The sequence below is a fragment of the Bombina bombina genome, chromosome 11, assembly GCF_027579735.1.
Source record: "Bombina bombina isolate aBomBom1 chromosome 11, aBomBom1.pri, whole genome shotgun sequence".
Taxonomy (NCBI): domain Eukaryota; kingdom Metazoa; phylum Chordata; class Amphibia; order Anura; family Bombinatoridae; genus Bombina; species Bombina bombina.
Window position 1 is genome coordinate 71750747 of NC_069509.1, and position 13658 is coordinate 71764404.

The 13658-nt window shown below is 41.8% G+C and overlaps 1 protein-coding gene across 1 annotated transcript; it reads left to right on the forward strand.

Moving 5' to 3' along the window:
• The first annotated feature begins 338 nt into the window (after positions 1-338).
• On the forward strand, positions 339-2183 carry LOC128641675 (dual specificity tyrosine-phosphorylation-regulated kinase 2-like). The gene has a single exon (XM_053694208.1). It carries the CDS (start codon positions 339-341, stop codon positions 2181-2183), a length of 1845 nt encoding a protein of 614 aa, XP_053550183.1.
• The last annotated feature ends 11475 nt before the right edge of the window (positions 2184-13658 follow it).

Genomic DNA, 13658 nt, shown 5'->3' on the forward strand with positions numbered 1-13658 from the left:
TTGAATGGGGCAATATATGTGTGGAAGGAGTTACATATTGTATATGCAGGTGTACATTGCCCTGCTAGAAGAGTTATCACTTATGCTGCAACCCTTTTCCTTTTATGATATCATAACTGTAACATAGCTGCATTGTTGCTGTGGAATGTGTAGACAAAGCTGAATTGGAATCTGATCTACTATGACAATGCAATATAGTGCAGTGTTATGACATCATAATAACAATAGAGTAGGAAAAAGCAAACTCAGCCTTTAGGTCTACAAATACTTACTGAGAATTCAATTGTGATTGTTTTGAAAAAGGCTGCGCTCCCTCTATGGGTAATTACTGACAGGAAATGGTTGGTCAATGTAATAGTGTTGAGCAACTTGAGTCTGTCACATCTACTGTGACTGGAAATACAACCAACAGTTTTGATGAGGATACGGCATGCATACGCTTTCCATTCTTCAGCTGCCGCTTCTTGAGAAGATCAAAGCCTTCAACACAAAACAGACCCAATGTTTTTAGGAGACTTTGGAAGAGATTTAGACAGACAGTTTCTTGCATAGGAAACGTTGATATTACAAACAGTGTGATTGAAGACACTGATCAACAGGAACTTGAAAATGGAGCACTAACAAATGGCACAGAAAATGTCAACGATCATAACTATGGCCTTGAGAGTAAACAATACCAAGAAGAGTCAACCTGTAATGCAGGTCCCTCAACTTTAAGCTTAGAAAGGCACTCATCAAGCTTAGAAAGGCACCCATTAACACCTGGACAAGCAATAGCATGCTACAAGGATATGCTAACCTCTTTTGAACATCTTGAAATTTTAAATTACACTGAAATCTTTTTTGTGGGTCAAAATGCAGATAAACATCAACATAAATGTAATGACCCATATAACAGAGGTTTTGATGATAAAAGAGGGTTTTACCTGCACATACCTAATGACCACATTGCATACAGATATGAATTTCTAACGGCCATTGGGAGAGGAGGATTTGGTCAAGTTGCCAAGGTCTATGATCATAAGCTACATCAACACGTGGCATTAAAAATGGTTACGAATAATGAAACAGCTTGGTATCTAGCTGCCTGTGAAATCCACATTTTGGAAGTCCTCAGGAAACAAGACGAGGATAATAAAATGAATGTGATACATATTCTGGATCATTTTATTTTTCGAAATCATGTCTGCATGACATTTGAGCTATTATACATGAGCCTTCAAGATCAGATGGATAAAACAGGACAAGGTTTCAGCTTACCTTTAGTTTGTGATTTCACTTATTCCACTTTGAACTGCTTGAATGGTTTGCACAAAAGTAAAATCATGCATTGTGACTTAAAACCGGAAAATATTATATTGAAACAACCTTCCAGAAGTGAAATTAATGTAATTGATTTTGGTTTCAGCCGGTATGATGGTGAGGATGTTGAGCCTTGGATTCAGACACGCTACTACCGTGCACCAGAAGTAATTCTCGGTGCTGATTGTGGAATGCCAATGGATATGTGGAGCCTCGGATGCACTATGGCAGAGTTATTTACTGGTGTGCCACTCTTTTATAGTGAAGATGAGTACGATCAGTTGGCATGTATAATAGAGTTATTGGGGATGCCACCTCAGCGGCTGATGGATTCATCAAAAAGAGTTAACCGTTTTTTCAGTAAGAAAGGTTACCCTAAATATTGTAATATTACATGCTCACAAGACGGCTCTGTAAAACTCAGTGGTAGTTATTCTTTAACAGGCAAATTCAGAGGCCCACCTGGAAGTAGAGAATGGGGAGTTGCACTGAATGGCTGTGATGATCCACTGTTTTTGAAATTTTTGAAAGGATGTTTGGAATGGGACCCTAATTTACGAATGACACCAGAGCAGGCTTTAAGGCATCCTTGGCTTCTAAATCAACTGCCAGGATTTTATGATGTCGTCTCCATTCCAGCTTACATATTTGATGAAGAGGAGCTCAGTGAACCAACAAGCTGCAAATCATGCTCCTTGCGATCAGTCTTCTTTGATGCTTCAGAAGAGCTCATTGTAGACAACATCTCTGAGGAATGCTATGTACCATCTTCTACATCCTGCACAGAGAGCTCTGAAGGGTGCTATATACCATCTTCAGCATCCAGCAAGTCTGAGGCAGAGATGACTGTGCCAACAAGGTGCAAGTCATGTCCTTTCTGAAGAGCTCAGTGTAGACAACATCTCTGAGGTATGCTATGTGCCATCTTCTACATCTTCTGTGTCTCTCTCTCTTCCCAGTCTCTCTCTGCCAGCCAGCAACTGGTCACAGACCAGCCAGCATCTCTCTGCCAGCCAAAACCTTGTCAAAGACCATCCAGCCTCTCTCTGCCAGCCAGCAACTGGTCACAGACCAGCCAGCCTCTCTCTGCCAGCCAGCACCTGGTCACAGACCAGCCAGCCTCTTTCTTCCAGCCAGCACCTAATCATAGACCAGCCAGCCTCTTTCTGCCAGCCAGCATCTGGTCACAGACCAGCCAGCCTCTCTCTGCCAGCCAAAACCTTGTCACAGACCAGCCAGCCTCTCTCTGCCAGCCAGCACCTGGTCACAGACCAGCCAGCCTCTCTCTGCCAGCCAGCACCTGGTCACAGACCAGCCAGCCTCTCTCTGCCAGCCAGCACCTGGTCACAGACCAGCCAGCCTCTCTCTGCCAGCCAGCATCTGGTCACAGACCAGCCAGCCTCTCTCTGCCAGCCAGCACCTGGTCACAGACCAGCCAGCCCCTCTCTGCCAGTCAGCACCTGGTCACAGACAAGCAAGCCTCTCTCTGCCAGCCAGCACCAGGTCACAGACCAGCCAGCCTCTCTCTGCCATCCAACATCTGGTCACAGACCAGCCAGCCCCTCTCTGCCAGCCAGCACCTGGTCACAGACCAGCCAGCTTCTTTCTGCCAGCCAGCACCTGGTCACAGACCAGCCAGTCTCTCTCTGCCAGCCAGTCTCTCTCTGCCAGCCAGCACCTGGTCACAGACCACCTAGCCTCTCTGCCAGCCAGCACCTGGTCACAGACCAGACAGCCTCTCTCTGCCAGCGAGCAACTGGTCAAAGACCAGCCAGCCTCTCTCTGCCAGCCAACACCTGGTCACAGACCAGCCAGCCTCTCTCTGCCAGTCAGCACCTGTTACAAAAAAGCCAGCCTCCCTCTGCCATCCAGCACCTGGTCACAGACCAGCCAGCCTCTCTCTGCCAGCCAGCACCTGGTCACAGACCAGCCAGCCTCTCTCGGCCAGCCAGCACCTGGTCACAGACCAGCCAGCCCCTCACTGCCAGCCAGCCTCTCTCTGCCAGCCATCACCTGTTTACAGACCAGCCAGCCTCTCTCTGCCAGCCAGCACCTGGTCACAGACCAGCCAGCCCCTCTCTGCCAGCCAGCCTCTCTCTGCCAGCCATCACCTGTTTACAGACCAGCCAGCCTCTCTCTGCCAACCAGCACCTGGTCACAGACCAGCCAGCCCCTCTCTGCCAGCCAGCCTCTCTCTGCCAGCCATCACCTGTTTACAGACCAGCCAGCCTCTCTCTGTCAGCCAGCACCTGGGACCATCCAGCCTCTCTTCTTATTTAAAACACAGAGAATGTAATAATTAAATAAAAAATGATAAAATCTCAAGGTGTTTACTGTCCCTTTAATAACCCCAGCATTCATACATATTTACACACATCTCACACATTTGATGTAGCTTGCCACTGTCTAATGTTAAAGGGATACTAAACCCAAATTATATCTTTAATGATTCAAATAGAGCACACAATTTTAAGCAACTTTCTAATTTATTCCTATTATCATTTTTTCTTCTTTATCTTGCTATCTGTATTAAAAAAACAGGAATGTAAAGCTTAGGAGCCAGGCCATTTTTGGTTTAGAACCTGGGTTACGCTTGCTTATTGGTGGCCAAATGTAGCCACCAATAAGCAAGCTCTATCCAGGGTGCTGAACCTAAAATGCTTAAAAAGATTTAAAATGCTTAAATAAAGATAGCAAAAGAACGAAGAAAAATTGATAATAGGAGTAAATTAGAAAGTTGATTAAAATTGCATGATCTAGCTGAATCATGAAAAAAAACATTTGGGTTTAGTAAGCATTTAAGCCTAAAAATTTTTAGGTGCTTTTAACTTTAAATTGAGTGAACAAGCTTTTTTGGACTTTGACAGTGTTATGAGTACCATTAGTGAACTGAAACTAAAAATAATCAATTCAATTTCAAAGTTATTAAGTATTGAAAAAGAGTACCTATTCCATATCTTTTATCAATGAGAAAACATAAAAACAATATTATATATAAAGTATAAATAAATAAATATATAAATCAATATTTGAAAAGCAGACAGAGTTTATTTTCCAGTAGGTGTTTTATTTTCATTTGGTGAAAAAACAAGAAGTGGTTGCTGATATATAAAAGTTGAAAGTGCCCCATTTAATATATTTTGAGTGTGTTCAGGAAAAGCAAAGAAAAAAAAATGAATGCTCAGTAGCACATTGGTTTGTAGTCCTGCTGTAGCCCGGAGGTCAGTGAGTACTACATACCCCCCAACTGTCCCGCGGGACAGTCCTGATTTTAGGGGTCTGTCCCCCTGTCCCGGGTTGCTAGCCATCTGTCCCGATTTGCACAAGGCATTTAAAAAAAAAAATGTTTTTTTTTTTTTTCAAATTCTGTTGGGCCCATACTCAGAAGCAGCTGGCTTTGCTCTCACAGGGTTAGATACCTGTTAGATTCCCTGTGGAAAAGGAATGGTGTGTGGGTTAAGCAGGAGTAAGAAGGCTGTATACACTCTGACCACGGGTAATGGTGACCTCTCTAACCTACCTCTGGTAGTGATGATAATACTAGCATGCCTTCAGTTTTATACAATGAGCAGTGCTAATACCAGGGTAACGGACAGTGGCAGCCGCAGACTGCCAGGCCAGCTAATGTGCTTGCCAACCCCAGGACCCCATACAATAAATTACAGATACCCATATATGATGTAGTGTGTGTGTCTATCTGTATCCATAACTGTCTATGTGTATCTGTATGTATAAGTTTATGCTATGTAGTGTGTGTGTGTCTGCATGTATAAGTGTATGCTATGTAGTGTGTGTGTGTCTGCATGTATAAGTGTATACTATGTAGTGTCTGTGTATCTGCATGTATAAGTGTATGCTATGTAATGTATGTGTATCTGCATGTATAAGTGTATGCTATGTAGTGTGTGTGTGTCTGCATGTATAAGTGTATGCTATGTAATGTGTGTGTATCTGCCTGTATAAGTGTATGCTATGTAGTGTGTGTGTATCTTCATGTGTAAGTGTATGCTATGTAGTGTGTGTATCTTCATGTATAAGTGTATGCTATGTAGTGTGTGTGTATCTGCATGTATGTGTATGCTATGAAGTGTGTGTGTATCTGCATGTATAAGTGTATGCTATGTAGTGTGTGTGTATCTGCATGTGTAAGTGTATGCTATGTAGTGTGTGTGTATCTGCATGTGTAAGTGTATGCTATGTAGTGTGTGTGTATCTGCATGTATAAGTGTATGCTATGTAGTGTGTGTGTATCTGCATGTGTAAGTGTATGCTGTGTAGTGTGTGTGTGTGTATCTGCATGTATAAATGTGTACTATGTAGTGTGTGTGTGTCTGCATATATAAGTGTATGCTATGTAGTGTGTATCTGTATGTGTAAGTGTACGCTATGTAGTGTGCTACTGTGCATTTTTGCTGACTTTAAAGGCCAGAATTTAGAATATTAATGGGGAATGCAGAGAGCAGTTTTAAAGAATTTATTATTAAATGTCCAATTAAAAAAAAATATATCTTTGCAAAGGCTAATTAAATACATAGCTCACAAAGCCATATCAGTGGTTTGAGCTTGTGTTTGATTTGCTGCCTAAGTGTATTAAAATCTATTACTTTATTTAGAATTTTATTTATATTACTTTGGTCTTATGATTTTTTAAGCCCTGCCCACCATTTTTTTGCCGCGGGGGAGGGGGTTGCCCTCTTTTGAATTTTGAAATGTTGGGAGGTATGCCTGTATCATGTGTATCGTATCATTTCTAATTAGGCAGTCTATGTTGAAAAAATACAAACCCTCAAGCTAAATTTACAAAAAATAAAAAAGTAAAATGACAGAAAAAAAGAAAGAACAAAGCAATCAAAAAAAAAAAATATTAAACCTAAACCAATACCCCTATAAAAATACTCCCCCCAAATAAAAACACCCCATAATCTAATACTAAATTACCAATAGCCCTTAAAAAGGCATTTTACCTCCAAAAAATACTAAGTCCCCCTTAACAGTAAACCCCCCCCACTCACCAAACCCCCAAGATAAAAAAACCTAACACTAAAAGAAACTAAACTACACATTTCCCCTAAAGGGGCATTTGTATGCGCATTGCCCTTAAAAGGGCATTCAGATCTTTCGCTCTTTCAATGCCTTTAAAAGGGCAATACGCTCTTTTTCTAGCCCAAAAAATTCCTAATCTAAAAAGGAACAAATAGGTACTCACTGTCCCTGAAGTTCGGTGGTGAAGGTCTTCTTCCAGACGGATCCATTATCTTCGATCTTCATCCGGAGTGAAGGAAGCGTGGAGCGGAGGTGCAGAGCGGCAGTCCTCAATGGCAACAATCCTTGGCGGCGGTCCTCGGCGGTGGCAGTCCTCGGCGACGTTGCTCGGCAGCATGGAGCCTCTTCTTTATCCGATGTCCATCGTAAACTGAAGATTGAATGCAAGGTACTGCAATCAATTCAGGGTACCTTACATTCCTATTGGCTGATATTTTGAAATCAGCCAATAGGATTAGAGCTACTAAAATCCTATTGGCTGTTCAAATCAGCCAATAAGATTTAAAATAGCTCTCATCCTACTGGCTGATTTAAAAAATTTCAGCCAAATGGAATGCAAGATACCCCAATAAATATGGGGTACCTTGCATTTAATCTTCAGTGTGCGGCAGACGATCGCATGAAGAGGAGCCTCCATGCCCCTGAGGACTTCCGCCGCCGAGGACCGCCACATCTGGGAACACCACTACGCACCTCCGCTTCGCGCCGCCTTCGCTGTGGATGAAGATAGAAGATGATGGACCCACCTGGAAGAAGACCTTCTCCACCAGACTTCAGGAACCGTGAGTACCTGTTTGGGGCTTCAGTGTTAGTTTTTTGTTGTGTTTTTGGGTTGTTTTTGTTTTTTAGATTAGGGTTTATACAAATGCCCCTTTAGGGGCAATGGGTAGTTTAGGTTTTTCAGTGTTAGTTTTTTTTATTTTGGGGGGTTTGGTGGTTGGGGGGTTCTTTTTAAGGAAAAGAGCTGTTTAACTTAGGGCAATGCCCTACAAAAGGCCCTTTTAAGGGCTATTGGTAGTTTATTCTTAGATTAGGGGGTGTTTTTATTTGGGGGGGCTTTTTATTTTCATATGGATTAGGTTTATTTCTTTATTTTGGATAATGTGGTTTATTATTTTCTTTAATGTTAGCCTTTTTTTATTTTGTGTAATTTTAGATTAATTTAATGTAATCTTAGGTTTGTTTGTACTGTTAGGATTCTTTATTTTAATTGAAATGTGGTATTTTATTTTATGTAATTAAGGGGTTAATTTAGGGTGTGTTAGGATAGGGGGCTTAGTCATTAAATTAGTTATTTGCATTGTGGGGGTTGGTGGTTTAGGAGTTAATAGGTAAATTAGGTCCCATGTGTTGTGGGGGGTTGGAAGATTAAGGGTTAATATGTTAATTAAGTTTATTGCGTTGATGGTGGGTGGCGGTTTAGGGGTTAATAAATTAATCATTTAATTTGCGATGTGGGGAATGGCGGATTAGGGGTTAATACATTTATTAGGTAGTTTGCGATGTTGGTGTTGGCGGATTTAGTGGTTAAATTTTAAGGTCTTCTTCCAGACGGATCCATTACCTTCGATCTTCATGCGGAGTAGACCTCAAGTATATATGCACGGTAGAGATTATATATACAGAATTACAAAAAATAGTCTCCTATATTTTTTTTTATATGTATTAGAGGTCATTTATGGGCCAAATCTTATGGTTGTGCGCATAAGTAAATTAAAGTCTAGAGAATAAGCCCAGATAAAAATATATATATGGAATTGAAGAGAGGAAGTGAAATACACGCAGAGCCTTAATAAACAATATTAAACGTGGACAACAAATGTGGTCAAACTTATCGACAGAAGTATTAAAACTATGAGAGCAACAGTAGTCCGCTGTGCAATGCACAGATTCTGTATATAAGGGTACCTGCAATTGAATATGGTACAATATACATATCGCCTTCATTCTGCAAGATGCCAACTGCAGGAGGAATTCTACTCACAACCTATCCAACCCCATGCGCTCAGAGTAGCATGAGGGAGTTAGTACCCCTAAAACATGTAGCATCAGATAAAGAGCGCTTTCCTTAAATTGCTGCATGATGGTTATTGTGAACCACCCAAGTTCTGTTGCTACCAATACTGCAAGCATCTCATACACCCGTATTGGGGGGATCGAATTAAGCCCAGATAATTCAGCAGTTAGCAGCTGGATGATCTGTTCCCCTGGTTCTGTGCTGCCGCAAACTGTCTCCTTTGCACAACTTTCAAGAGAAGCCTCCGCAAAAGGAGGGATCAAAGACAAGGCCTTTAGTAGCATCTCTAAGCCGGAGCATTGTGACTGTGCTGCGGACATGCAATCTTGACTCCCCTGCATATCACAAGGAGGTGCCGATCCGTTGATCTCATATACAGTTAAGGATTGATCTTTCACAGGGCGGGCTACAGATCTATAATCCGATATTTCACAGGGTAAGTTATATATCCCTGAATCGTTAATTTGTCTAGGAGTTGCGGATCTAATACAGAGTAGCATTGCAATAGATTAGTTGGGTCAGCTTCAAAAACACACGATCGTCCTGTGTTTTGTACTATCTTTATTAGATTATCACAGCTGCGGAGTAGATGATCGATTTTAGGTGAAAAAATTGCTAGTAGCCTTACAGCAAGATCCTTTTCTGTATCCATTGCCTCGTGGGCGGCAGAGGCAGACATAGCCTTTTATGTTATTCAAAATGCCTTCCGAGGTAGAAGTGGTCTAATTACTTCTATCTACTGAAAGTTTCCGGGCACTTATTTGTCAAGGGAGAGGTAGATGGCAATATTTAGAGGCTGCAAAATAACTTTTAGAAGAGGTTTTCATCAGAGCAGAAGAGTCCTGCAGCCATCTTGAAGCGCCGCCCACCGGAAGTCATGGGGAGGCGTTTTTATTTTCATAGGGATTAGGTTTATTAGTTTTATTTTGGATAATGTGGTTTATTATTTTCTGTAATGTTAGCTTTTTTTTATTTTGTGTAATTTTAGATTAATTTAATGTAATTTTATGTTTGTTTGTACTGTTAGGATTTTTTTATCTTAATTGTAATGTAGTATTTTATTATTGTATGTAATTAAGGGGTTAATTTAGAGGTGTTAGGTTAGGGGGCTTAGTCATTAAATTAGTTATTTGCATTGTGGGGGTTGGCGGTTTAGGAGTTAAAAGGTAAATTAGGTTCCATGTATTGGGGGTGTGGAAGATTAAGGGTTCATATGTTAGTTAAGTTTATTGTGTTGGTGGTGGTTAGCGGTTAATAAATTAATCATTTAATTTGCGATGTGGGGGAATGGAGGATTAGGGGTTAATAGATGTATTAGGTCATTTGCAATGTTGGGGTTGGCGGATTTAGTGGTTAAAAATTTTAAGGTCTTCTTCCAGATGGATCCATTATCTTCGATCTTCATCCAGAGTGAAGATGGCGTGGAGCGGAGGTGCGGAGATGTGTTCCCGATGCCTGGATCCTCAGTGGCAGTCCTCAATGGCGGCAACCCTTGGCGGCGGCGGTCCTTGGCGGCGTTGCTCGGCGGCATGAAGCCTCCTCTTTATCCGATGTCCGTCGTAAACTGAAGATTGAATAAAAGGTACCGCAATCAATTCAGAGTACCTTATATAACTATTGGCTGAAATTTTTAAATCAGCCAATAGGATTAGAGCTACTGAAATCCTATTGGCTGTTCAAATCAGCCAATAAGATTTCAGTAGCTCTCATCCTACTGGCTGATTTAAAAAATTTCAGCCAAATGGAATGCAAGATACCCCAATAAATATGGGGTACCTTGCATTCAATCTTCAGTGTGCAGCGGCCGATCGCATGAAGAGGAGCCTACCCGTTCCCAGGGACTTTCGCCACAGAGGATCGCCACATCTGGGAACACCACTACGCACCTTCGCTTTGCGCCGCCTTCACTGTGGATGAAGATAGAAGATGATGGACCTGCCTGGAAGAAGACCTTCTCTGTCGGACTTCAGGAACCGTGAGTACCAAACAGGTATTTTTTGGGTTGTTTTTGTTTTTTAGATTAGGGTTTTTTAGGCAATTGAAAAAGAGCTGAATTAACTTAGGGCAATGCCCTACAAAAGGCCCTTTTAAGGGCTATTGGTAGTTTATTCTTAGATTAGGGGGTGTTTTATTTTGGGGGGCTTTTTTATTTTCATAGGGATTAAGGGTTAATAAATTAATCATTTAATTTGCGATGTGGGGGAATGGCGGATTAGTGGTTAATAAATGTATTAGGTAGTTTGCGATGTTGGGGTTGGCGGATTTAGTGGTTAATAATTTTATTATGTAGTTGTTTTTTTTCTTTTCTTAATACTTTGTGTGGGCGGTTATTTTTTTTTTCTTAATACTTTGTACGGGCGGTTAGTTGTTTTTTTTTTAATACTTATTGCGGGCGGTTATTTTTTTTTTTTTAATACTTATTGCTTGCGGCTAGGTTTTTATTCTGTTAATACTTATTGCGGGCAGTTAGGTTGTTTTTTTTAACACTTATTGCGGGCGGTTAGGTTTTTTGTTGTTGTAAATCTTTGTTTGACTGCGGTGGATTCTTTCACCACCCTGCCATTTTCGGAATTCACTGCATCCAGGTGAATTCTATTGACTGTGCAAGCAACCAACATTCCTTTGAGGATGTGTATGCAACTGGCGACACTGACGAACGTGTTACAAACGTAATTATAGTATAGATAAACATTCCACACACAAACTGCCCACACAGATTTCTACAACAAAAAACACTCCATAATTAAACTCCCCCACCCTCCATAATTTGATAATAAAATTGTGTTAGTGTAATAATAAAAGTATGCTAATGTAACTCAATCATAGGATAAATTCGTCAAATGTCATTGTACATCTAAACAATTTGTACAGACCTTGTTTACTGTCTGATGATAAGATCTGTTATTCGGATATGCAGTCTTCACTAAGTAAAATGTGTTCAGGCTTCAGGACCCTAAGATAAAAATAAAACTTGGTTAGAAAATAAAACGTGTTACTCTATATAGCATCTCTTCATTAAAGCGACCCAGGAAGATGGATTAGAGCAGCAGTGCAGTAAAATAGACCACTTTAAGGATGATCTGTAAATCGCCAGAAATAGAAATGTCTATTCAAATTGAATTACACTTTGTTTTTAAATTGCACATTGTTAGGTTACACTCATGTCAATAAGTCTTGTTGCTCAGAAGAGATTATGTTCAAACTTTACTGATACATTTGTGTTAAGCGCCCCAACAGGGCCGGACTGGGACCAATAAGAGGCCCGGGCATTTTAGGCCAAAGAGGCCCACTCACCCCCCTCTGCTCACCATTTCTTATTTAAAGGGACAGTCTAGTAAAAATTAAACTTTCATGATTAAGATAGGGGATGTCATTTTAAACAACGTTCCAATTTACATTTATCATCAAATTTGCTTTGATCACTTTGTGTTCTTAGTTGAAAGCTAAACCTAGATAGGCTCATATACAAATTTTTAAGGCCTTGAAGGCCACCTCTTATCTGAATGCATTTGACAGTTGTTCACAGTTAGAGGGTGCTAGTTCATGTGTGCCATATAGATAACATTGTGCTCACGTCTGTGGAGTTACTTATGAGAGGGCACTGATTGTCTTAATTGCAAGTCAGTCAAAATAACTGAAATAAGGGGGCAGTCTGCAGAAGCTTAGATACAAGGTAATCACAGAGGTACAAAGTATATTAATAAAATCGTGTTGTTATTCAAAACTGGGGAATGTGTAATAAAGGGATTATCTGTATTGTTAAACAATACAAATTATGGAGAAGACTGTCCCTTTAACTGTACACCAAACATGGCAAGACTAATACTTGTTTAAGTGACAAAAACATTTAAAAAAAAAAAAAAGGTTCTGAACCAAAAATCGACCAGTTTCTAAGTTTACATTTTGCTTTTCAAATAAAGATACAAAGAGAATGAAGATAAATTACATTATAATAATAACAATTACTATTTATTTCTGAATGATTTATTATAAGTCACTCACTCACAAACTGATATTCTGGGGATAATCAGATGAGGCCCATTGTCCAATGCCCATTAGGCATTACATTCTGAGCCAGACAGCCAGAATTGCAATATGCTCTTTAAACAAAACACCACCTACCTGCTGCTGCTGCTGCTGCAGACTGAGGGGCATAATTATCAAGCTCCGTATGGAGCTGCTCCATAACTTGTCCGTCTGCTCTGAGGCCGCGGACAGAAATCAATCCGATTGAATACGATCGGGTTGATTGACACCGTCTGCTATCGGCCGAGAGGCCGCGAATCTGCAGGGGTCGGCATTGCACCAGCAGTTCACAAGAACTGCTGGTGCAATGATAAATCACGACAGCGTATGCATCTTCGTATCATGTCCGCTCTCACATTGATAAATTGGCCCCTGGGTCTCTTTGTAGACTTCGCTGAAGTTCACTTTTTGGTTCTTCACTTATTCACTGTCTAGAGAGAATGACTCACTGGCAGTGCTTCTGCTGCAGGCCTGCAGCCCCTGAGCCGTGATGGTTTTTCCGCCCAGTCCCACACCACCCAAGAGAAGATTGTTCATTGCTGGCAGAGACGGCTTTAGGTTTTGTGGGGCCTTAGGCAGTGCAAAAATATGAGGCCCCCTTATAAAGTGTCATGAAATAAAAGGAGAGACACACAGAGGGAAGAGAGAGAGAGAGACACAGGGAGGAGAGACACTGAGGGGGGGAGAGACACAGAGGAGGGAGAGACACAGAGGGGGGGAGAGAGACACACACCAAGGGGGAGAGAGACACACACAGAGGGGTGAGAGAGACACATACAGAGGGAGGAGACACACAGAGGGAGGAGAGAGACACAGAAGGGGGAGACGCAGAGGGGGGAGAGAGACACACAGTGGGAAAGAGAGAGGGATAGAGACAGGGGGAGAGTGAGTGGGAGAGAGGGGGGAGAGTGAGCAGAGAAGATAGAGAGGTAGAGGAGACAGAGGGTTGACAGGGATGCCATTGGACCCTGGTCTGGTAACCACCCCTACCCCTGGGCCTTTAGGAGACTCACTCATTACTGGTAGTGGCTGTCCTTATGTCCCCCTGGCTGGTGAAAGGACAGGGCATAGTGTATGCCTTGAGGGGGGAGCAGATATGCCATTGTGCTCTGGTCTGGTAACAACCCCTTCTCCTCCCATGAGCATCCAGGAGAGTTACTCATTACTGGTTTGTAGCTGCCCTTAGTCCCGCTGGCCAGCGCCTATTTACCTCCTCTTTTCTGAGGTCCAGGCAGCAGCAGTACAGGCCAGGGTGCGGTTGGGGCCCGCT